This window comes from Falco punctatus (genome assembly GCF_963210335.1).
Source record: "Falco punctatus genome assembly, chromosome: 1".
NCBI lineage: Eukaryota > Metazoa > Chordata > Aves > Falconiformes > Falconidae > Falco > Falco punctatus.
In genome coordinates this window covers 39,263,663-39,288,692 of record NC_137580.1, presented here as the reverse complement: position 1 = coordinate 39,288,692, position 25,030 = coordinate 39,263,663, and the positions used below count along the sequence as shown (strand labels likewise).

The following is a 25,030-nucleotide window of genomic DNA, read 5'->3' as shown; positions in this document are numbered from 1 at the left end:
GAGCCTGGCAGTGCTGTGCTTCCAAAGGTCTTTGAAGATTTGCAGAGGGTATGCCTGTGTGCTGTGTCGAGATGTCCCAAGGATGCTCTCAGGACTGTATAGGCAACACGTGTGTCGCTTGGGTGCTGCAGTAGGTGACCTTGCAAAGCCTGTGGCATCTCACTTTTGGGCAGCATCTGGCCAGATGTGCCAGGACAGGCTGCCATAAGCCTCTGGGAGACAGTGGTTGTCACCCTGAGCTCATAACCCAAGCAGGAGTTTTCACAGCTCCGAGTATGACACAGCAACAATTCTCTTAAAACAAAATTCAAACTCCCAAACAGGAGCACATGTGCTTCCAGGTGGCACTCCTGTCTTCAGATGTTAAAATCGGATTTCTTTCTTGTGAGTGTGCCAAAGGAAAATAAGAAAAAACCCTTTCACTGCCAATGGGGACAACTTTGAACTCTTGCATTCAAGCTATGTTTGTGTTATCCTCCAGAAATAAATGGATTAAAGAACATTTTACTGAACTAATCTTTGAATGGTATCTGCTGCCAGACTCTTTTCAAGGTGTGTTGCAAGCAATAATTAAAGATGCAAAGCTTTCAAGGGCAGCTATGTTACCCACTGGAAAACTGAGAGACAATAGGCTGAAGGGAAGTTCAATAACTATAATGAAATAAAATCAAAATAAAGATAATTCATTCAAGTCATTAGAAAGAAGTTCGCTGTTTGCATGCCTAGAAGAGCACCAAGGGCAAACCAGCAATGCATTTACTAATGAGAAAATCTCTTATCTTGTAGGTTGTTGGTCTTCTCTTGCCCAACCAGACGCTGGCATCCACTGTGTTTTGGCAGGTAACACTCGCCTGAATGGGTGGAGAATGTTATGGAAAGGAAAGGAGCAGTTGAATTTTGTCTAGAGGACAAACTGATACACATGGCTATTCAGCACTGGCAGTGCTTTAGTTAATGGGGAGGTGGTGTGGCTGGACATAGTTGAGGAAAGATTTGGTAGGTCTAGAAGGGGCTGTAAGCAAATTACTGGGTTTGCTTTCTGGCACCTGGCTATTTATGCCATCACAAGGGAGATGCAAAATAGCCTGGGATCTCAAAATCAGCTTTTTGGACCCATTTTGAACAGGTCTAAATGATTGCACAGTGTGTACTTCCATGAAGATGTAAGCCCTTAAGCTCATACATCTGCTTCTTTTAAAGACACCGTGTCCGGTAGTTGGGATCTTCCTTGGTGAATTCCTGTTGGAAGTGCAACCTGGGCACAGGGCTAGGGGTGCAGGAGGCCCTGTGCCTTGGAATTTCAGGAACGTTTTTTGTTTGCAATCTTTTTTGCAATTGCATTGCAAAGCCAAGGACCACTGTGTTCAATGTGATACAGAAGCTTTGGGGTAAATAAGTCTATGTGTAGGGAGGTATTGGTGTTTTTTCCCATTAAAATTCTGGGAATTAAGAGTAAGGGGAGGAATTGTGCCCATGAATGAGTTATATCCATAGTAAACACGCCACTTAAGTATAATTTCAGCACTAACTGAAATGAAAGAACAAGTTATTTTCAGACTTATTTTTAGTTGTGAATGTCTTTTTGTTGTCTAGTGTAAGTGATGATAGAGAATTATGCTGTTAAGAAATATCAAAGCAGAATGGGATCTGCCTAGTACGTTAGAAAGACTGAGAACCGAGAATATATTGGTATGTGCCAGTAACTTGTGGTCTGGTGTATTTAGCTGTAAGTTGTGCCATGTGGCTTTACCTGCTGGGAGTGGGATAGTGCCTGCAGACACCTGGACTTATTCATATCTTTGGAGGCAACTTACCTCATCTGTTTGTAGACATCTACGATGGAAAGAGTTGGGTTTTGGAGAAGTTGTGTGAGTGAGGAGCAAGCCAGCCCAGATAGCTGGCTTGGGCTGGGGGCCTTGTAAATGGCTTTACATGTGGAGCTGCTATTCCCACCACCATGGCATAGCTGGGAGAAACTGGGCTTTAAAAGGATGGAATAACCCTTTTAAAACTAGAAAGGCTGTTTCAAATGCAGAATCAAAACAAGCCCACTCAAGGAAGAAGCCATAGCAGGCAAGTCCAGCAGTCGCAGCCTTTCTGAACCACTGCTGCTTAATAAGCAGTTCTCAAACTCATCCCTCCACTGTGATGAGCACATGGGTCACCCCTTACTGAAAAATGCAAGTAGAAGGAGTAGCAACCTAGAGAGGCATCACCTAAAAAGCCCAGGAGGGTGTCAGGCAGCCACTTGGGAAGATGGTGGAGTTAATAAATGGGTATTGGGCATGGCTTCAACCTAGACATGACTTAAACTTTAGATTAGATTAAGGACAATAAAGGACAAGTACTCTCTGAAAAGTGGGTAAATAACATAGGATTTAGGGACAGTGCATATTACTGCATTAAACAACACTGGCTCCTATAGCAGCAGTCTTGTGCGGTGCAGCAGTTGTCGCTGATGCCCAGAATGCGCGTGTCTCAGGTTAGCTCTAGCCTAGTCCTGTGGACCTGCTAATGTAGACAGGTGCTGTGGGGGTTAAAAAGAACCCTGGAAAACTGAGGCAGATTTCCAGCACCTACTGGCAAGCTGACTTTGTAACTTTTTTTTTTTTTAATTATTATGTAAATAAAACAAAGCAAGGTTTGCTAGATCCAGAGTTCCAGGCTAGAGAGCTGGTCAGCAGGAAAAATGTGCTCTTGGGCCATGAACTCAACAATGACTGGGCTAATCCCTGTGTTTTAGTCCCTCATTTCACTCTCTCCTCACCCTCACTTCATTCCTCCTCTTCCATCTTAGTTCAGGCTGCAGCTGTAGAGGAGTCCAGTTCTGACACGCTCTGAACTGAGAACATGGTGTTTTGGGAATGAAAATTTTGTTTATATTGCCAGAAGTTGCTGTGGGTGAAACCACAGCAGAAGTGTGGTGCTACTCATCCCCAGCCTGCTGCTGTGCTGTTTTGGTGACAAATCCCTCTCCAAAACACTATAGACAGAAATACCAGTTTAGTGGCACCCGTATCCACAAGATGGTACATCTAATCTCCTGTTCCTCAGTTGAAGCCTCCTATGACCCTCTGTTTGAGAACCATGGAGCTTAATAAGAGACTGATGAAATGCCTGCTGGGCTTACTGCTACATCTTAACAGCAGTATGGATTTGGTGCTGACAAAAATAAAGACCAATAGCACCAAGGTGTCATGTGGAGGTGGACTGGGCCGGGAAAAGAGTTGAGTGTCAAGCTTATAGGGTAGCAGAACTGCCCTCTGGGCCCTGGGTGCCTTGAGACATCTGTCCCTCACTTCGAAGAGCATTAAATCAGGTATTGGGCCTCCATGAGCCTTTGAAAAGAGGTGGCAAGTTGTGAGCAGGTCCGAAGGGAGATGAATTTTCCTGCTGCACTCCTACGTTTATAGATATTTTTTTGTTGTTGTTTTTTGAAGTTATGTTTATGCCTATCTCTTCTTGTTTCCTCTTTAGTGGTTGAATCAGAGCCACAATGCCTGCGTCAACTATGCAAACCGCAACGCGACAAAGGTGAGGAGACCCAACATATGTGGCACATGCAGTGCGTTAGGTCTGTTTTTACACGGAAACTTAAGTCTTGTCTCTTTGTTGTTAATAGAAACTCTGGAGTTGGCACTGTGATGAATTTATAGATTGGCTATTCTCCTGTGTAGGCTTCCATTTTAAGCCTTAGCTGTAAATGGCATGAGGATCTCAAAATCACTCGAGGCACATAAGTAATGCTCAGTGCCTTTGGGCTGCACTAGTATATAGGTCTAACTGGTATGAAATGGTTTAATTCCAAGTGTAAATGAGCACAAAGCAAATGGCGTCTGGGTTTTTGGAGAGCGGAAAGTGGCTCCATGATCATGCTGCTGTCTCCTGAGGACTTTATAGGCACTACTAGCAGTGCTGCTGGGAAGTGTTGGGGCCGTTCCTGCTCTCTTCCATCGCTTTAGCCTTCATTCATCCTGTGTGGGGATGTGGGAAGCTCAAGATGGGAAGCAGAGTTGGAAACCAGCCAGCTCATGGAGATAACATGTGAAAGACAAGTAATGTGGAGAGTTTGGGGTTCATCACAAGTGTATAAGAATGCTAATTTTGTACCATTTGCTGAATTTCATTTACATACTTCCTTTAAGCTGCTATTATTATAATTTTCTGATGCCAATTAATTTTCCATTCCCTTTAACCTTGCTCATGAGGCTACAATTTTCCTTGCTTTTGCCGCTGCTAGATGACAGACCGTGTGTCACAGAACAATATGACAAAATTAAACCTGTGTCTGGATTAAAACAAATAAAACAAAAGCAAAACAAACAAAAAAGCTTGGTTGCATTTTAATAACCAGAAGTTTGTTTATTGAAAATATGTTTTGTTTTTCTTTCCAAAGCCTTCTCCGACATCCAAGTTCATCCAGGGCTACTTGGGAGCTGTCATAAGTGCTGTCTCAATAGCAGTGGGTAACGCTTTATATATTTCACTACTGAGTAACTGCTCCCTTACAGTAGTACTGCAGTGCTTTTGAAATGTTTGTTTGAATTGCCAAGCATGTTTATCTTTTAATTGATGGAATTCATTCTGCATAACCAGAAAATATTTTAACTGCGACGTGTTTCTGTCCCTGCATGCCTAAACTTTTCAACAGAAGGAGACTTCTAGTGCTGATGGCTTCCAGCACATCCTGCGCCATGCACTGCCTGTGTCTCTGCACTGTGGCATTGCTGCTGGGTGGACTCAAATTATCCACACGTACATTAATTCATGGTAAATTAGCCTAGTCTGAGTTAAGAGAGTGACTTTGGGGCTGCAGAGTGATAGTGTGACAGCTGACATGCTGAACAGAGGCAGGCTTTTGGAGATACTCTCCTGTTGGGTCAGCACCTTGGACTGAAAGAACCGCAGTGCTCAAAATGACATTTCACAGGGGAACAGTGTTCAAGATGGAAACGGTGTTCAAGTAGTATCTGAAATAGTCCGTAAGAGAGGAACTTTTAATGTTGCTGAAGTTGTGGTCTTGTGGTGCAGTCATCAGGCTTTTAATACTCGGATTCCCTGGAAACAAGTACATCTGCATGCAGGGTCAGCTAATTTCCAAGGAGGCAGGTATATTTTTCAGTAGCAACCTGGGGAATTTTTTTACTCTGGATTTTCAGATAAGCCTCTGAAACGTATGGTTGTACCTTTTCTGCTGGAATATTAAAGAAGTTTGTATTTTTTTCCCTCTGGCCAAGACTTTTTTTCCTTTTTCTCAAGCCACAGACATCCTTTTCCAGGCATTTTTTCTGCAGACAGTGCCATAGGAGGGGATCAGCACTCAGCCTGCTCACCACACTGTTTATACGCAAGTTCCCCAATTCACCTTCTGGAAAAAACTGCATGGGCTTATTTAGATTTCTTTACAAGGTAAAATGTTTGTCTAGACAGATTCAGGATTGTTAGGAGAGCTGTGGAGGCAGAAGCTCCTGGCTGGGAACTGGCAATGAGCAGTTTGGCAGATTGTGTCCACAGTGGACAGCAAAAACTCTGCAGAATATCTGTGTTCTTGTGCGGCAGCCAGGCAGCTTTGCAAGGGTAGTAGAGTTAGTGAAGTGCCTTGCAGTTTTGATGGAAACTGTCTGTTTTATTGGATACGCTTCTGCTTGATAGTTTTCTGCGTTGCTGGCTTGGCTTGCTCACTGGTTGCTGAACTTCTCTTCTGTATCACCTGTATTATCCCTTCACTGCAGAATTAACCCAGACTGCACACAGACCAGCAGTGTGTGAGCACTGGTGTGAGCTCCCATGCTTCCTAACCCCATGGAGATGTGTCCACACCAGCTCCACACTTTTGCAGCTGATGTACAATCTGAGTCCCCATCCCACCAACCTCGATGCTTTGGTTAGCAGCCATTCTCTGTCTGCTGTTTCCCAGTCTAGCATGGGAGATCTTGACTGTCCTCCTCAGTCCTTAATTTTTTCCACCTTGTGAATTAGTAAAGTGAAGCTCTTCAGCTTGATGTGCTGCTGCCGCTCACAACCTGCCTTCCAGCCCTCAACACAGCTGCAACAGAGAGATGATGATGGTTCCATGTTGTTGGCATTAATGCTCCTCTCCATTTTGGCAACAGGGGCAGATAGAGGGCAGGAGACACAGAGAAGTGATGCTGGCAGAGTTTTGTCACCCCGAGAAGCTGACAGGCTTTGGTAAGGAAACCACTTGGGCGGCGAGCTGAGGTGTCCAGGTTGGGACAGCTGATGCAGGTCCTTAAAATCTCTGGTTCCTCCTAGGCTGACCACAAAGGAGCTGAATCAGAAAGATAAGTTCATAGTGCAGAAATGACTATTAGTGGTGCTGTGAGAAGCACTCGTTCTCTGAAGCAGTGTGAAAAGCTACACCAAGACTTCTAGATTAAAGAACTTCAAGGAAAGCAGCAGTGGCCTGCTGTTACTGCAGTGTGGCTGTCACTGCTGGTGACACACGGGTGGTTCATCAGTCTGCTGGTGGTAGATCAGCTCTTTGTCGCGTGGTGGTTAGTTACCTGTTAGTTGTACTGCTTACTCCCTGGTGGTGGTGAAGGAGCTGGTGAAGGATGGTCTGTGCAGATCAACGAGCTTTGAATAAATGCAGCAACTGAAATGATGCTGGGATTTATCTGTCCACATAACTTGTAGGTGCATCTCCAGCAGGAGCCCCAGTGCCTGGTTATCTTGCACACCTTGGCTGTCCATCATGGCAGAGCTTTAAAAGCACTACAAGGAAAGATGATGCCACAGTATTCTATACTTAGAGCATTTGAAGCTTGTGCAAGAGGAACTCTTCCTTCAGTGATATGGATGCTGAGAGGGTGTTTCTGCCTTCTTATCTAAGGGCCATGATGGCCCCACCAGATTTGGCTTACACTGGGATGCCCTTAGTGTGTGTGAGGAGTGCTGTGAGCTCTGTAATAGCAGTGGTTTTGTGGATGTGGTGCTCTGAGGGTCACAATATTGTTATGGGGAAGGCAGGAACTTTTCGTAGACCCATTGATGTCATTGGGGAATCAGGGAAGTGCAACAGCCGTCGTAGATGCTTTCTCCTTCCTGATCTTGGAAGGAGGTCTTCTTCCAAGTAGAGCATGCTATGGCAGATACAGTGTGCGAAAATGAGATGAAGTTGCTGTGCACTGATGTCCCTGTAGTGTCCCCCATAGACGAGCTGCTGGGGACACTACTGGTGTGTGTGTTACCACAGAGTAGCTTGTTTCCTGATAATCTGTACCAGTACTTACTGCATGCTGGATTCCCAATGCAGAGCAGCCCAGAGAAAATCCTGCAGAGCAGGGAGTGATTTTTGTATAGTAAATATCTAGATTAATAACCAGAATCTCCTTCGGGGTTTTTTTGGTGGTTTTGTTTTTCTTTTTTTTAAATGATGGTGACAGATAATACAGAAATAGCCCTGAGGTTCATTACATTGGCTTGTAAGGCCTCAGCTCTCATTAACTGATCTCTGCTGTCAGTTAGCAGCAAATCACCTCCCAGTGTGAGCCTATTAGGACCAGATGACCTGAAAACAAGTGCCACTGCCTCCAGTGGTCTGCTGAGACCCAGTATTAATTAAAGTGAGCCCCTTCCATGTTTGCAGTTGTCAAGCGACACGGGAAGAAGGCGCACAAAATGACAGATCAGTTGACTTGTAATTGTGCTTCCCATCATCTTCACCCTCCGTGTCTTTATCTAACAAGAGGGACAAACAAATTGCTTTCTGACGCGTACGGTAGAGCAGATTTTAGCTTTATGCTTCTTGCAATTAAACTAGAAGTCTTAGCAAATCTTTGCAAATAACCACATCCTTTTCCCGTTTTAGAGAGAGGAATTACTGTCAGAGAGATGCGATGCTTCTCTCTTCGATCCGGTGCTACATCTGGGACCCCTGATTTGCAGCCTTTTGGGATGAGTTTTTGAAGGAATCAATGTTCTTTTCTTCAATATTCCAACATTTTTCCTCAATATTTCTTTTTTTCCCACCTACTCCCAGCCCTACCCCTTTCACAGCATAGCTTCATGCAAGAAAAGCTATACTAGTTCCAGAATTTTATCTGTCCTCCCATGCAGCACTCAGGTGAAGCAATCACTTGGCGTATGGCTGAAAAAGACATCAGAAGGGATAATGCTAAGACTGAGTGTGGGGAAAAAGGTGAAAACACTGATACAACAGATCTCTTCCCTCTCTAACATCTTACATGACACTTCTGCACCATTTCTGCCACCAGGCACATGCTGAGACCTGGGCTACCTGCTCCACACCAGCCTGCGACATCCCTGAGCTTTGCTTGCGGCGGACAGTATGTTTAGAGGAGTCTGATTACCGTTAAGTAACCTAGATCTGTTTCTCCTTCTGCGATTGTAGTTTATTTTTATCACATTCTCCATATACCAGCCTCCCTCCTGCCTTTTCTTTTGATTACTCTCATTTTACTGCTTTTCTGAACATGGAGTGGTAATTGTTATTTAATTTTTGTAAATAATTGAGTGGATTCCTGTGATTAGGCCTTATTTTCTGATACCTGGCTGCTGTTCATAACGATGGTGTATGAAGCACAATTAATACCAACTGGTTTTCCTATAGCAAGGAAAACAAAGGCAGAGTAGTAAAAAGACTTGAGAAAGATCAAGCATATTTTAAATGCTTGGGGCTTTTTTTCCCCCCAAATATTCTAGTGCCAAGAGCTATACCAATTGGAAGGTTTGTAATTATACAAAACTTTCCAGCAGACACACACACACACACACTTGCTCTGCTAATTTTGTCACGCTTTTAAAAGGTTAAAAAAGCTACATAATCAAACTCAATTTTATTATTAATAACTGGTTTTCTACATATTTTATAAGTAGGTTTCTTAATTTCAGATCCAAACTCAATTTGCTACTGCATTGCTGATCCCTTTTGCTTCAGACTCAGCTCTTCAGTACTGTGGCCTTAGACTGTACCTTCAGTTTGAGGTCAGAAGTGATTCTTGCAGCTGTAATTAAGTGCCTGAAAATTAAATCAGATCCAGAGAAGGGCTGTGAGCAGCCGCCCTCTGGTTTCTGGGTTGTCACTGATGCTGAGACCTGCAGACTGGAGACCATTGGTGTTAGTCCAGGGGTTGCCTCTCACGTGGAGCCCATGGTGGTGAGCCTTTGGGTTTCTCTGTACATTCTCCTTGAAGCATCTCACAGCAGTGGTGTTACTGCCATGGGTTTCAGTAGTCTTTGGATCAGAGCTTCGTACATCAGGTTTTTAATTTCCATGATCACGGCTGCCAAGACCAGCTCCAAATCTTGCTCCTTGTGATACTGAAGACCCTGTGCAGACACTCCTAGGGGTTCCTCTCTTTTGCCAGTATCATTTGGCCATGTTTCTGACATCTCCCAGTAAGCAGTGTATTGTTGCTCAGCGTGGTGCTCAGGTCATTAGCTCGTTGTCCATCTGTTGTCCGCTCCATGTACCCTGGAGGTGCCACATACATGGTACTGCTGGCATTGCCCTCCCCTGTTGACAGGATGGGCTCTAATTAGAGCGCAGCAAGCCTGGCAGGCATACTGAGTGTGTTTTACATATACAGGTATGTGTAACTTAGCCAGGAAGCATCTATTGTGACTGTCTAGGCATGATGGCACTGCCCTTCCCCTGTGTGATAGGGATCTAATTCTGCTCTGATGAAAGGGGAAGCAAAACCATGTGTGTGAGATCAGGCACCTTTTAAGTGGCGGGATGGTGGAGTTTGCCCCAGTTAAAAAATAGCCAGGCTCCCTCCTTTGCCTTTCAAATATACCAAGGTTTGTAACTTCTAACAGGGTTTTTATTAAGTGCAAGTTTGGGATTTATGCTCTTGTCAGCACAGAGGCAAATAAGTACGTTGTTCTCACTTAGCAACCTGAGCTAAATTCTGACAAAAGTAGGTGTTTTGTCGTCTTTTGTATAAGAGAGAGAGATGCCATGTCCTGTAACCATGACTGCCAGCCAGGCTGTATATTATGTATTGATCTATGCACTTAAAATGTACCTGCTCAGAACTTAAACGTTTCCTTTTGGCTTACCTTACTGGGTAACCTTGGGTTAAAAAAATCAGGTGATTAATGCCATTAATAACTTTAGTGTTGATCAGCTACTAATGAGTCATCTTGGAGTCACTGCCGGTCGCGGCTACAGGAGGGTGTTTAAAGCATCTCTGTACAGACAGACCCAGGTCTTTTCATTTTAAAAGTGCCTTCTTGCTTCCTGACCCTAAATCCTGACCCTGGACAAGCCAGTGGAGGTAGGGAACTGGTGCCAGTATGGCTTACTGGTGCTCTGGCTTACTGTATGGTCTTGCACCTGGTGCTTTCATGAACTGTGAAAGCATATGGAGTTAGATGTGAATATGTATAAAACCAAACTAGGTTAAAACTGGAGAGAAGCAAGAGAGTTTTAATGACCTAATCTGGTTTGCTGAGGTATCCCATGATACTTTATTTCCTTGGAAAACTACAAGGGAAACAAACATTCCTGCTAATCTGGAGCTTTGTACAGAGCAGTTTTAGTACCCCTGATACTCTTGATCTTGGTTTGTGGGTTTGGATATGTTTTCATCCAGCGAGCTGCTGCAGCAGTTGGATATATTGCCTCCCTTTCAGCGGTTTGTCACCCTTCTTGACCCTACTGTGGCTGTGCAGAAATGGAGTGTGCGAGTGCTCCTTGGCCTTGGGCAAAGAAAAAGGTGGCTGAGGTGAGTCTGTGGTTGCAACCAGCATTGCCAAGGTAGAGGTTAGTCCTTCCAGCTGCTCCAGCCTGTGTTGAAGGCTAGTGCCTGCACAAGCCCACAACAGGAGTTCAAAGGAGAAACCAGCAACAATCTGCTAAAGTTAAATGCAACTAAATCCCTTGGACAGGAGCAAAGGGCAGAGCTCTCGCTCTGGAGTAATGCATGTGCTGCAGTAACCTTCAACACGCTGTATGAGAGCCCCTGCAAGTCTTTGGGGAGGCTGGGCTTAGTTCTCAGCTCTGTTGCACAGTTGGGAAATGGAGACAGGAGCTACATGACTTGGTGTCAGGACTGATGTAGGAAGCTCTTCAGGGCAGAAACTAAAACCTAGCTGCTCCAGGATTCCAATTCCTGCTCTTGCAGTGAGAAATCACTTCTCTCTGATGCAGGTGTCTTGGTAAGTTATCCTGGGGCAACTTTCTTCTGCACAGAAACCTTGGTGATGTCATTTCCAAGAAAATGCAGCTTTTGGGAGACTCCTGTAGTTACTGCAGGGTTTCTGCAGAGCTTCTGAATAGACCATAATTTGTCTTTGAGATTTTGGGTTATATTCCCACAGGGTTTGTAGATTATAATTCACTCAGGAATCTCAGCCACAGTTGGAACTGGTCAAGCACAGAGGTTACAAAAAAAACTATAACAGCTAATTTTTATATTTAGCTGGTTCAGTAAAAAAAAGTTGTGTAGGAGTCTAATCAGCAAAGCTCAGTGTGGGTCTGAGAGATCAGAGTAAAGCAGAGGCTGTTTCTGGGCAAATAGGCATAGCAAAAATGGTATTTTTAAACAAACTGGAATTCCCCCCCAAAAAAAGTTAACATTTTGCAAAATGAAAATGTGCTTTGTCTTGAAAACATCCCTTACAACCCAAGACATTCTCACAATCACAGAAAGACTGGCAGAAAGATCTTATTTTTCTTCTCCTAAGGAAGCTGAGACATGAAAACTGTTCAAGTCCATTATCGCTGTAAAATAATATTAGCGTTGTAATGGTTGTGTCACAGCCGGCTTTGGCAATACCTGCCCTTCAGCCCTGGCTCCTGCAGCTCAGCGAACTGTATCGCTGATACCATTTACAAGGCATATGTTTGCTCCAATACGCAGATTTAAAAATCTTCTGACTCTGGGGAGTGAGAATAATTAAAAGTTACTTTTACAGCTCTGTCCTTTAAAAGAAAGCCAGGTGATGCGTGAGAGTGTCTAACCAAAGCTAGAAAGAGAATCTGAAAATTTAATTAGTTTAATGACAACTCTGATTTATCTTATAAAATTCATGAGTAATAAAAAACCAAACCAGGATCTTGATTTACACACACACACACCATGTTCAGGAAGGACAGGAGCTTGTTGGACCAAGTGTTCAGTCTCCACTGCATTCTCCACTGCGTGTGACTTGGGACAGGGAGAGAATCCTTGCACACAGTGCTCCAGGTCAGCAACCCTGCTCCTTCCCGTACCATCTGTGCCACTAGCCACGTGTTGTTCCTCCTTTCCCGCTCCCATTGCACACAACTCACACACACACACACACACACACATATATGCAATTTTTCACTCTCTTCTCTAGGTGGAGGTGCCCCTGTGGTTTTTTCTAATCCCAGCTCGTTCTTCCTGATAATTGTTTGTGAGCCGTGTGGAGCGGCAGCATTGACAGCCTGTGAATTTGGTGTGATGCCCGTAATCAGCTTGTGAGACAGTGCAGGAGGCCACCCACTGCCCTCAGGACTACCTGCCACTTAGGGCAGTCAAGAAACACTTAGAAGCTGAAGGAAGTCGGTGCAAAGTAGGACGAGGGATGGGAGGGGATGGAGCATGGCCGGGCACCTTCTCAGAGGTGAACTGTTGTGGGGAGCCAGGAGCAGGAGGAAAGTCACAGTAGATTGGAGGAGCTGGTGATAAACTTTTGTTTGCTGGTTGAAGTTTTTAAATGGAGCGGTGCCCAGCTCTAAACTCTGGATACCTGTGCTGAAAAGCTGCCTGTGCTCTAATGATTCACAGATACCAAGTCCAGATACCAGAAGACAGCAGAAGGGAGTGGTGTGATCACTCAGACTGGAAATCCAGCCCGGTGATTCCTCCATTAAGCACATAACTCACTGGAGCTGTAGCAGCTGTTTTCCAAAGGCACAGCCCCAAGCCTTTGGTGTAGTGGAGGCAAAGATGTGGTATGCACTGAGGAGGTACCCAGTGCCCATCACCCTGCCTCTGGGCTCCTGAGTGCGTGGCAGCATCGCTGACTGCCACCTTCCAAACTCTGCAGCATTTTCTCTCATTTCACTGGTATGTCTTCATTTCCAGCAAATTTGTTCTGATCTGTGTGTGCCTTTTCTTTATGCCCCAGCCCAGTCCCAAGCACCTAGGTGTGGTGTTGCCTCTGGGCAGGATCCAGATGCAGAGAAAACTTGATCATAAAACAATCCACCTCTTGTCTTGGGCATGGGGCCCCTGCTGTCCTCCTTTCTCCATCATCTGCCAAATCAGGTTTGTCTCATCAGCATTAATCCTCTCTTGTCCTACTCGTCTCTCTCCTGCGATCTCGCTGCTTTCACGAGATTACACCATTTTCTTCCTCTGAAGCATCCAACCACGGGGCTATTGCAGTCATCCCTTCTGCAGTCATCTTGGGCATCACTCAAGTTCCCTCCTTTCCTTACTCTTTCTTCTCTCTAACATCCTTCTCCACTCAGATTGTTATTGCTTCCCCTTCCCTTACACTTATCCATTCTGTTCTCCTTGACTTGGTAAAGCTCCAGTTGGTAAACAGCCCAGTTTTCCATCTCTCTGCCTCCATCTTCACCTCTCAGCCCTTAATGAATGATTTTTTTTCCTTCCATCTCCTAATGCTCTTTTCTTCAGTTCGGCTGTATGGAACTCATCAGATCCAATTAGTGTTCTAATTCAGCAATCTGGTGATATGAGGGCTGAAGGATGAGCTGCTTTGGAGCCATTCCTTCCTTCGATGTTGACTTTCTAGGTCACTTGGAGCATCCAGCTCCAACTGCAATAGTCAGGATTGCCCCAATGCTACTAGAACCTGGGAAAGTACAATCCCGTAAATCACTGGAGATCTCACCAACGCTGTTAATGAAGTCTAGAGAGCTGCTCAGCAGGTGTTGTCTACCAGCTGATGTCCACCTGGCTTGCTGGACTCTTAATATTCCTTTATTTAAAAAAAAATTCCTCTCAAAATTCAGTGAAATAACTGGTGATGTATTTACTGCTCTATAACTGGTTTAATAGGTGTAGGGTTAGACTTTCACCAAAAGGCTCAGTTGTTGCCAACTTCAGGCATTCAAAAGCAGTCTCTCAGGTTTCAAAAATCTTAGTAGTCATAAAAGAAAAATAAAAAGGATTTTTTCAAAAATTCCTGTGGTTTTAAAATTCGTGTCTTGGTGGACATGAGGTCAGAACTTACAAATCAATAAGGAAGAGAAAAGGAAACTGAAATCTTGGTTTATTGTTACGCAGTCACTGTGACAGTGTCTGATGGTATGGCTTCAAGTACAGCAGCATCATACCTCTGTCCTTCTAAAATAATGTTGATGCTGAAAGCAAAATAAATAGGAGGAATTCTCGGCACTTGAAGAAAAGGGAGTGAGTGAGGAAAGGGCAGAGTGCTGCCGGAGGCATAGTAGAGCCCTGAGTAAGGTTGATCTCCCATTGATAGCGTTCGGCCCTGCTCTTGTGTTGCAGGAGGGTAGCACCCGTTGTGGTGTAATGTGTCCTCCGTGCCCAGTTTCCCCTAGCTTGTTGGGATGCTTTGCCAGCCAGGTTGAAGAAGTGCTCTGGAGAAAGAAACCTCAGAAAAACAGGCAATTTGTAAAAAGCTGGATTTAACCCCTAGTCTGAGTCACAGTGCAGGAATATCCCAAACCAGTACTGCACTGAAACCAGTACTGCAAATAAGTGCCGTGGGAGCCCTGGGCACTGGTCTTGCCTGAGTTGAGACGTCACCAGTGTAGATATCTTCATCTGAGCTGCATGCCTGGACTCCTTTGATAGTCAGCTGGGATGAATGGGAATTGTTGGAGGCATTTCATGTGAGCACCCGTAAATGTCTGTCTTGGGAGGAAAGTAAAAACCCTTAAAAAGGCTCATTTCTCTGTGCTGGGCTGCAAAAGGAGCCTGTAGGATGAGAAGAAGCAGCTTCAAGTTGTGGCAGGGGAGGTTTAGATTGGATATTAGGAAAATGTCTTCACTGAAAGGGTTGTCAAGCACTGGAACAGGCTGCCTGGGGATGGGTGGGAGTCTCTGTCCCTGAGGGTGTTCAAAAAACACGTAGCTGTGGTGCCTGGGGACATGGTTTAGTGGTGGCCTTGGCACTGCTGGGTTAACAGTTGGACTCGATGGTCTTAAAGGTCTTTTCCAACCTAAATAATTCTGTGATTCTATGATTCCACCATGTTTGGTGTGATGAATCCCACCTGACTCTCTGTTAAGTGTTTGTACAGCGCCAGTGTTGTAGATCCCAGATCTGTGACTCAGGCTGTAGGCAGGGTGATGATAATAATACTCCTGCGGTTGTTTTCTTAGTGATGAATTTGCCTTGACAGTCGATGTTCTTTGGCCATCCTCTTGGAATTAAACTTACTGAGCTGTCCTTGTTGATGGCCCTTTTGCTTACAGTGGTCTGATGCTGAGGAGTACCTGCTCATTGTTGGATGCTCTCCTTGACCAGTTTCCCCTCATCCTGTTTCATGGACCTGCAGGAAAGAGTTCACAGATTGGCTAAAGCAATTTCAAAACTGTAAAAAATAAACCCTCATTAGTTCCCTAAATCTAGTCCTTGTGTTGGGAATTTGGGATATTTGATTTAAATCTGTAGCAACATTTAATTTCATATTCACAGCAGGGTGGTCGCTCTAAGTGGAGAAGCGAGTTCATCTGCAGCACCAAATTGAATCTGAAAGTAAAATGCTTTTATTACCACTAGCCTCACAGCGGTGTCTCTCCCAGACTCATCTTTTTTGTTTCAAAAGCTGCTGCTCTTCCACTTCATGGTCAAATCCTTCCATCAAACCTACATACAAGCAGAGGCCGCAAACCCTACAGAATTTGTCATCCACACAGATGAACTGCATCCAGGCTATAAATACCTGAATCCATGGGGCAGTACCAGCAAAGCCAGGCTTAGGAGGTGTCTTACCTTTACTCTTGAAGCCACACATTTTAGATCGCTTTACAGTTTCTGGAAGCATTCAGATTTTGCAAATATGCATCCCAGCTCTTGGGAAATGCAAAAAAAAAAAAAAAAAAAAAAAAAAAAAAATCCCAAACCAAAAAAAAAAAACCAGTCATTTTTGAGGGGGAAAAAGATTAAGACAAAACCCTCATTTTTACCAGACTAAGAAGAACCACCGTGGTTCTTTTGGGCTCAGCGCTAGAGTCACGGTGACGAAGAAGAGCAGGAAAGGTTTGTGCCTGGGGGTCTTGGTGAAAGCCTTGTGGGGCTCTGGAAACACTCCATGGGTTTTGAAAACCAGCACTCTACATATGCAGGTCTTACCCAGCAGTTGTGCTTCTCAACATCTTCCCCTCAGCCTCCAAAAAGACGAGATGCACTGCGGATGCATGTATAATGTAGCAGCTTGTAAAATATGTTCTCCTATGCTTTTCTTTTCTTTTCTTTCCTTTTATTTATTTTTTTTAAAAAAAAAAAAAAGCCCCCAAATCACTATTTGCTGGCAGCTTTTTGGCTTTGGCTGATTTTTTTTAAATTTTGCTGAACATTTGGCTGAAAACTTTTTGGCCAGGCATTGCTAAAGACTTCCCTTTTCAGCCTAAAATTCCCAGTTTGGGGCTGTTGGGTTTTGTTTGTGTGTTTGGGATTTTTTGGATGAAGAAGAGAAAATATTGTGAGGGAAAGTAATTTGAAGACAAAAGTCATTCCCTGTGAATAGGTTTGTTTAATAACCCCAGTTCTGCTTGAAACAAAATTTGATGGAAATTCTCTGACTATCACTACTATCCAACCACGCTGAGACTTACGAGGCAGCAACTCTCCTCCGTGCTGTTTATATTAACATACGCAATGATTTAGATCCTTGAAAAACTGTGGAGAGCTCTGCATTATTCAAGTGTTGGAGGAGTCAACAAAAAAATCATCCATGGTTATAATAAACTGCCTGCTATCTGTTGTTTCCATTAATAGCTCCTTTGTAGCCCAAATGTTTGCATTAGAGTGGGGTGGTGTAGTTTGCACAGACCCTGGGAGGAGGAATGAATTGTATTGGGCCAACCATCGCCACTGGTATTTTTTTTTTTTTCCTAGCTGGAACTAGGAAAGGAGAAAACTAGGAAAAAACTGGAGAGGACTCCCAGCCCCAATGATTTTGTACTGGATGGGGAAAATGCTAGTAAACTGGGTAAAAATGAAACTAGGGACATTTCCAGAAGGACTGAACAGCATTGCTGTGGTTTCTAGCTTGTGTTCTACCAACCAACGGTTGGGTTCAACCCTTCATTTAAACCCAATGGTTGGGTTCAACTCAACAGCAGGGTTCAACTCAACAGTTGGGTTCAACCCTTCATTTAAGCCCAACAGTTGGGTTCAACCCTTCAATTGAATAAAGGGTTGAACGCAGCACAGATAAACCCTGCAGTGTGTTTGTGGGGGGTGTTGGTTCTCAAATGCTTCTGCATGGGGAGAGACCCTAATCTGTCCCCCTGAAGAGCTCTGCTGCTGTCTGCAAGCTGTGGCATCTGCTCTGTTCCTTGTAGCTAAATGTTAATGCTTCTCTGTTTTGTTTTTGTTTTTTTTTTCTATTCGAAGGTGGGCCTTAATGTTCTGGTTCAGAGAGCAAACAAGTTTACCCCTGCCACTCGCCTCTTGATCCAGAGGTTTGTGCCATTCCCTGCTGTCGGTAAGAAAGAATGCCTTTTCTCTATATTCAAAGCGCTGGGTGTAAACCTATGGGTGGTTAAAAGCCACTGGGATGGACACCTAACTCCTGCCTATCTGCTTTACGCCATCGCTGCCACCCTCTGTGGTGGGTCCCTGAGTCAGTGTAGACAGCGATGGGGTGGTGCAAAGCAGCATTTCGGTAGGAAAACGATGCAAAGCTGCTGGCAGAGACAGCTCACGAGGCTTTATCAAGTTGCACTTTCCACTTTCAAGCAGTTTAAGAAGTGATTAGCATTGACTGGTCCTCATCTGCCCAAATCTGAGAGCGTTTAATTTGCAAGATCTGGTTTGAATCAAGTCAAATGTTCAAATAAGCGGTAGCATTAGGGGTTTTTTACAATAAAAATGCAATTAAATGCTTCTATTCCGTATATACAGATTTTTAAGAGCCAATGATTAAAAGAAGACCAAAGTGTGTGAACAATTAAGACTGCTGCTGGCTTGTTGGAGCACAAAATAAACCCTTCTGCATTTTATCAGTTAACTGCTCAGTGTCTGAGGTGAGGGACACACTGGACTCAGCCTTTGCTGAAGCCTGTGGTTACAATGTTCAGCGAATGATGAGTTATTTTAGCTGTGAAGAAATCACCAGTGACATTAGTGTAATTTTTTATATAAGCTTGGCTGTTTATAAAGATGGTGCAGAAATTGTCCAAGCATGGAGGAAATGAGTAAAAAGAGTGGGTTTGCTCGCTGTTGCAAGTCCCTTTTCAACTCTGTTAATGCAAAACTGTCCTTTATGCTTTTTATTTTGCTGTGCAAAGGCCATGTCCTCAGAGCTTCACTTGAGGATGCTGAGCCTTTTTACCTAGCTATTCTCTCAGTTTCTCCAGCCTTTCTGCTCCTTTTTTCACAGAGACTGGTTGCTCTGACACTTCAGCCTTCAGTTCCCAAGTTGCTGTGTTTTATTTCCTTTTTCTGCCAGAAAAACAGCTGCTTGCCCTGTGTGCGGAGCAGGGGGTGCTGGGGACTGTGGTCTGTAGGTTGCACTCAGTCTTGTTTCTGAGCACTTTGCTTGTACATAGGGGATCTGTGGATGTTGTTACTTTTTTTCTGGAACTTCCCTGGAATATAATTTTAGAGGCTTTCAGCTTTCTTTTGATTTTTATAACCAAGAGGGTACTAGAGGTGAGCACAAGACCTGTGAGGCAGCTCTGTGGCTGGGTTTGTCAGAGATGCACACGGGAAGTCTTTGCTGCCGGGTTGATCTCTTTTCATACCAAGGTGTAAGGAGAAAGAGGTTGCACTTGTGTTGGCGTTGATTGAGGAGCCGTAATTAATTTGTTTAGCTTGCAATTAATTCTCTAGTTCTTATTTTATTGGTGTACTGTCGTGCTTCATTATGTGCCAGGACATCAGGAATCCTCCCACTAATTGCTGTTTTGTGGTTTTGAAAGCTGCGAGTTACTGGTTTTCAGACCTGGACAAACTGTTTAATTAAGATGCATCTTCCCATTGCTTGTGAACCACAGCCCCCAGGAAAAGGGCAGAATTTTGCATTTTCTACATGAAAAGCCAGATGTAAGCTAGTGTAAAGCTCTTGCTCCGCTACCATTAAGCAGCTTTCCCCTGGCCCACCCTTGCCTCCCTCTCACACTGACCTTGGCTGAGCTATGCTTGTTGATAGCAGCTGGAAAACTAGAGATATGCATCAAAGCTTTATGGTCTCTCATCCTAAGGGGTCATGAGAGATGGAGACTTGGGGAAGTGCAGCTGCTGCTTGGGTAGAAGGCAACCAGACTCCTAGGAGAGATGTTCATAAAGCCTTTTGTAAAGATTTGGGAAGCTGGGGTAGGCTGGGAAAGCTGGTCTGTGGGTCTTGCTGCCCTCAGAGGTGCTCTGCATGTTCTGTCTGTCTTCTGTGGGTCATGTAACTGTTGGGTTTGCTTGATAAACTAAACCATATCTGTAGAAATGCTGCCTGTAGGGCATATTTAACAAAAGGTGATTCCTCCTTGAAATCCCACTTTCACTATGGGACCCTGAGATGAGTACAGGGCATGGGGGTGTATCTGCAGGGGCTTCCAGACCTCACTTGTGATAACAAACTGTGGACAGTAGGTAGCTGTCCCAGGCTCTGATCCCCATGTTGTGGTTGGTGGGACTGGAGCAGGGTGCTAGGAGGTTGGGCTGTCCCCTTGCTCTCCCCCAAAGGTAGTTTGTAGTAGCTGAAAATCACAAGTTGTCCTAAAAAATACTCCCCAGCCCCGGGAGATGGATCCAGGAAACCAAGCCAGGTGGAACACCTCATGGAAATGGCCAAGGCTCTGCATAGCCAGTGGCAGGCTTGATGTACAAGGGACTTGTGCTTGGTGTTGGCCACCCTGGAGCATCACCTGAGTGGTGAAGTTGTTCTTCATGAAGAGAACAGGACTGGGGAAGGAGTGCATCAGCACTGTGTTCTGGAGAGCCATGATCCCTGAATTTGAGCAAGAAAGAGCTTGACCCTCTCTCAGAGTGTAGGTGGTGAAGGATATCAATGCCATGGGTTACTGCAGGAAATCAAATTTACTCTCTCCTTCCCAAGCACTGGGTGTGGATAGCTGTCATGAAGGTAAGAGGTGTCGCTGGTGGTGATGTGCTTTATACTGGAGATGTACGTGGCTAAAAAACCCACAGAAAACCCCAAAGGTATATCTCAAACTTGATCCTAAGGAAGTTAAAGCTGGTAGAAAGATATTTGTTGGAGGGAAGGGAGGTGAGGAGGATGAAGGATTTCTTCGCCTTGGATGTTTTTTTTTTAGGTGGGGTTAAAATCGTTAAATGTGATTAGGCGGTGCACAAGGATGTATATAGTGTGTAGAGGACACCTTTGTTTAGAAAGAATATATATGCACATGTAGAAGTAGGGTAGTGGGTTGCTTTTGTGTCTGAACCAGTTTCCAATATGTCACTAAGTGTTTTCACAGAAGTAGTTTCCAGGCTATATTATCACAATTTCTTTCCAAATTCTGAAAATCAAATTGTCCACACGTATATTTATTCATTTTCATTCCCCTCTCTATTTGAGTTGTCCATAAAATCCAAGTTTACCCATAATTAACAGCATTTTCTGTTTTCTCAGAAAGCAGAATAGGAGCAGCTAAGACAGTTGATTGTCTCAGACAAATGGGCTGGAATCAGGTTTTGAATTTGGGACGTGGTCAGTGAAATCCTAATAGGATCCAGAGTCTTGGAGAAGCATCTAACTGTGGCGGGAGCTTCAGGTTTGGACACCCCATCATGAGTCTTTCAAGAGCCTTGTGCCGGTGCATCCCGATTTGGCCAGAGCATCTCTTCTGGCGTGTTTTTATATTTTCAGTCTTGACTGATAGCTAGAAGGATGGGGCATGTGTTAAAAAAAAAAAGGGGGGGGTTAAACTTGCTTTAAATGAAATGCTTCTTTTCTTTTTTATCTTGGATTAAGGAGCTGAAGGGTTGGTAACACAGATATTTTGATAGATGGAAAGAGTGGTCCGGTAGTTTGAATATTAAAGAGAGAGACAGAGTGTGCGTGTGTGTATGTTCCTCTTATTCTCAAGTGTAAGGAGCATTTGTCACCACAAATCATCCTTGATTGCAGAGAGCTGCATTTGTATAGGGCTCACCCACCCACCACCCTCAAAAAATTAGACATTTGTTATATGACATGAATTGAGATTAATTAGTGAATATTAACCCATCAAGAAGTACAGAAACACATTTTTGGAAGCAGTGGTACTTGCAGTGGGTTTGTATTAGTTCTGGCTGGAAAGTTTGCAACAAAATGTAGGGGGGGAGTTTGCTGGAAAGTGGCAGTTTATCAAAACCAAAACTTTTGCAGGGAGTAACAGCTTTTCCTTGGAAGAACTTAAGAAGTTCCTGGGCCCAGGAGAGGAGCTGCACCTGGGAAGAGTGTTTCTCAACCCCAACTCTTAACATGTTACTTGAGGAGCAGAATTTGGGGTTGTCTCTATCTGGTCTCGCACCTATTGGAGCGAGTCCAGAGGGGACCACGGGGATGGTCAGAGGCTGGAGCAGCTCTGCTGTGGGGACAGGCTGGGAGAGTTGGGGGGGTTCAGCCTGGAGAAGGGAAGGCTGCGGGGAGACCTTAGAGCATCTCCCAGTACCTAAAGGTGCCTCCAGAAAAGCTGGAGAGGGGCTTTTCACAAGGGCATGTAGTGGTAGGACAAGGGGGAATGGCCTTATGCTGAAAGAGGGGAGGATTTAGTTTAGATATAAGGGTGAAATTCTTCCCTGTGAGGGTGGCGAGGCGCTGGCACAGGCTGCCCAGAGCAGCTGTGGATGCCCCATCCCTGGCAGTGTCCCAGGCCAGGCTGGACGGGGCTTGGAGCAACCTGGGCTGGTGGGAGGTGTCCTTGCCCATGGCAGGGGTTGGGACTGGATGGGCTTTAAGGTCCCTTCCAACCTGAACTATGCTGTGATTTTGTGATCTTGAGAAGACTACAAAAGCCACAGGCTGGGCAAGGGGGGAGTTGTCAGAAAAGATTCCAGACCTGCTTTCACCCTTGCCATGAATGCAGAGCTGAGATCTGAGAAATGTCTGTTGGAAGCCAGAGATGTCCAAAGCATTGCTGGTTTGTGTCATAGTCCAGAAAAATATCATTAAAGCAAAGAAATGGGTTTCTAAGTCTAGAAAATAGGCCCATAGAGTCATTTGCCCCTGAAACATATGAAATAGAGGCAAATAGTCAGTAGGACCCTCACTAATGGGATATGTGTCTATGGAAGCAACCCAACCTTGTCTTATTTGATTAAAAAAATATAATAATTCTATCCTCTTAAGAGCTCAGATCTAAGCAGTCCTTCATAGCTCAGTGAAATCCCTTGGAGTGTATTTCCATCATACCTGCTAAAATCTGTTATCTAAGAAGAATTCATCTGCTGTCTTAGTGAGTTAAGACCAGCTCTGGGATGTACCATCAGAAGAGGCAGCTGTCAATCAGCAGTGCCTGGTTGGCCAAGACCAAGTGGCAGCCCTGTGTAAGAACCTGTTTTGACTCAGTAGATCAGAATGTTGGGTGAAGGATCAGTATGGAAGGTGGGAGCATGTGCAAACACCAGCATCTGGAAACACTGGTATTTGTTTGCATCAGTATGTTTCTGATTGTGGCAGCAGATCCCTTTGCAAGTAAAAGAAAATGTTCTTGGTTATTATTCTCCTCTTAAGAGTCACATCTTTGTCTTGGTGTAAGAGTGGCTCCTTGACTTGCAGAAACTTCTTGACAGATTGATGCAAGCAAAGCTGAATGGTTGTCACGGCGAACAGAAGCCTGCCATTTGGTATTGACCAGGGCTGCATTGCTAATCATCGTGCTTTTCTCATCCTCAGCTAGTGCCAATATCTGCAATGTTGTCCTGATGAGGCACACAGAGCTGGAAGAAGGAATTGACGTTTTGGACAATAACGGAAACATTGTTGGGTCTTCTAGAATTGCTGCAAAACATGTATGTACCTGCGATGTCCCTGGCGAGCACTTGGGTGAGCTTGTACACAACTGGCTTTTAGCTTCAATATGCCACAGATGTAAGAATCAATGACTTGAAGGAGCTAGGAATAGATGAGCTTTACCTATCATGCAGGAAGAATGAAGTGGCAAAACTTAATGCCTGCATTGTGCCCACATGTGCAGTTATGTAGTCACAAAACTGAGCGTGCTGGTGGACACAGGCTCGTGTCATGCAGGCACGTTCAGTGACTGACCTTGATGGACTGGAAGGGTACAGATTGACATCAGGAAGATCCTGTACTACCCTGATGCTTTCACAGCCATAGGATTTCTTTATGGAAACTTGTAAGCAGTTCATGTTGAATACGAAGCAAAGATAACTTACACCTTTTTCTAAATGAGGAAGACTTCATTTTCAAGCTGAATAGCTTTTTAACCCTTGCCATGTCAAAACTGCAGTAACAATTACCAACCAAAGCTTTGTGAGGGTAACCAGATGTTTTTATCTGTGTCCTAACACTTGGCTTGTTTTCCCCCCGTAACTTTATACTCTCTCCCATCTGCCTGCAATTATTCCCTTTTCTTCCCTTCTTACACAGTTTTGTCTTCTGAGCATCATCTGATTGTCTGAGGCATGTTGTTTCCAAGTGGGTTTTAATCTGAAATGTAAAGCATGTACCAAAGCACACGCCCAGGCAGAGGAGTTAATAATATAATGCTTGGCATTTCTCTCGCTCCTTCTGTCCAAGGCTCTTAAGGCACTTCATAGACAGCAATTAATGTACAGATTTACAGTCCTCGGCAAGAAATGGGAGATCTCTAATATCTTTCCATATTGTTGTTTAACAAGGAGATTAAAACAATCTGTTGAAGGGCTCGGAGATACTTATTTGAGCCAGTTTTTCTCACTTACATTAACTGGCTTCAGGACCCAGCTTCCCCTCTCCATCCTAATGGTCCAGGGGAAGACAGACAACATAGAAAATAAATATTAAAAGGGAAGGTACTGTAAGTGTGATTTGGGTGGAGTTTAAACATATATTCAGGACTTCTGAGTACTTCTGCTCAGCTGCCATCTAATCCCAATTCTTCTTCCTGAATAGTTTAGGACTGGGTTTTGTCATGTAAATTTTGGCAGATCTGTAGTGTAACACTCTGTTCCTCTCTGAGACCTTCTCCCAGTTTGGAAGGATCGAGTGCTCTCAAGCCTGACAAGTTTCAGCATTTCCTTCCAAAATCCACAGTTACCCTCTGCCTACATCTGCCAAAGCCCCGTGCGTGATCGCAGCGCTTGGGGCATCCCAGGTGGGTGCTGACAAAGGTGGTTCAAAGAGGTAAAAGTGTTCAAAGACAGTAGTGGTTCTACACCTTGCTAGTGTGCCCATGATCTTCTCTAGGTCTCATCTCAGGGTAATTCATATGTATATGTATCGTGCTACTTTGTTTGCTGCTTCCTGGTGAATCTTGCCAGGGAGAAAGCGCCACTGGAAAGACAACCGTAGTTCCAGTCAGGCGTTTTTCTGAGAGAGGAGAGACCTGTGTGTTACAACATTTTGCAATAAACCACCAGTGATTAAAACCCAGAAACAAGTCTTGGAGCAGGCAAATAAGGTGCTGCATTCCCCCAGCATGTAATTGAAATTGAAACTCGTGGAGGAAGGGTTGGAGCTCCTGCACAGCCCATTTCACCTTACATCTTTCAGGCAGCTGTTTTGCCTCCCTTCCTCCAGGCAGCACTAACATGATTGCATAGGAGTATGCAGAGATGTTCGAGTACTTGTGGTCAAATAAAGTGAAATCAGGGAAGCTATTAGGTGTCTCTGTTTATTCCGCTGGATTTGTGGCCAAGCATGGGCTGCAGCCCATGGTTTGTAGCAAAAGAGTGAAAATAGAGCGTATATGAATAGCTGATAGCAAAGTTGAAAGTGTGTGTTGATACATTCATTCAC

General features: G+C 44.4%; 1 protein-coding gene across 3 annotated transcripts in view; it reads left to right on the top strand.

The window, feature by feature from the left end:
* Positions 1-25,030, top strand: part of SFXN5 (sideroflexin 5) — a 134,537-nt gene that overhangs the window by 47,112 nt on the left and 62,395 nt on the right. For 2 of the 3 annotated variants that reach the window (XM_080379600.1, XM_080379599.1), the window contains 5 exons: positions 787-840; positions 3,478-3,534; positions 4,397-4,462; positions 17,521-17,611; positions 22,964-23,079. In XM_080379600.1, the coding sequence (XP_080235726.1) occupies positions 787-840; positions 3,478-3,534; positions 4,397-4,462; positions 17,521-17,611; positions 22,964-23,079 (384 nt within the window). Of the gene's footprint in view, positions 1-786; positions 841-3,477; positions 3,535-4,396; positions 4,463-17,520; positions 21,747-22,963; positions 23,080-25,030 lie in introns of all 3 variants that reach the window. The other variant, XR_013926818.1, reaches the window with a different exon arrangement.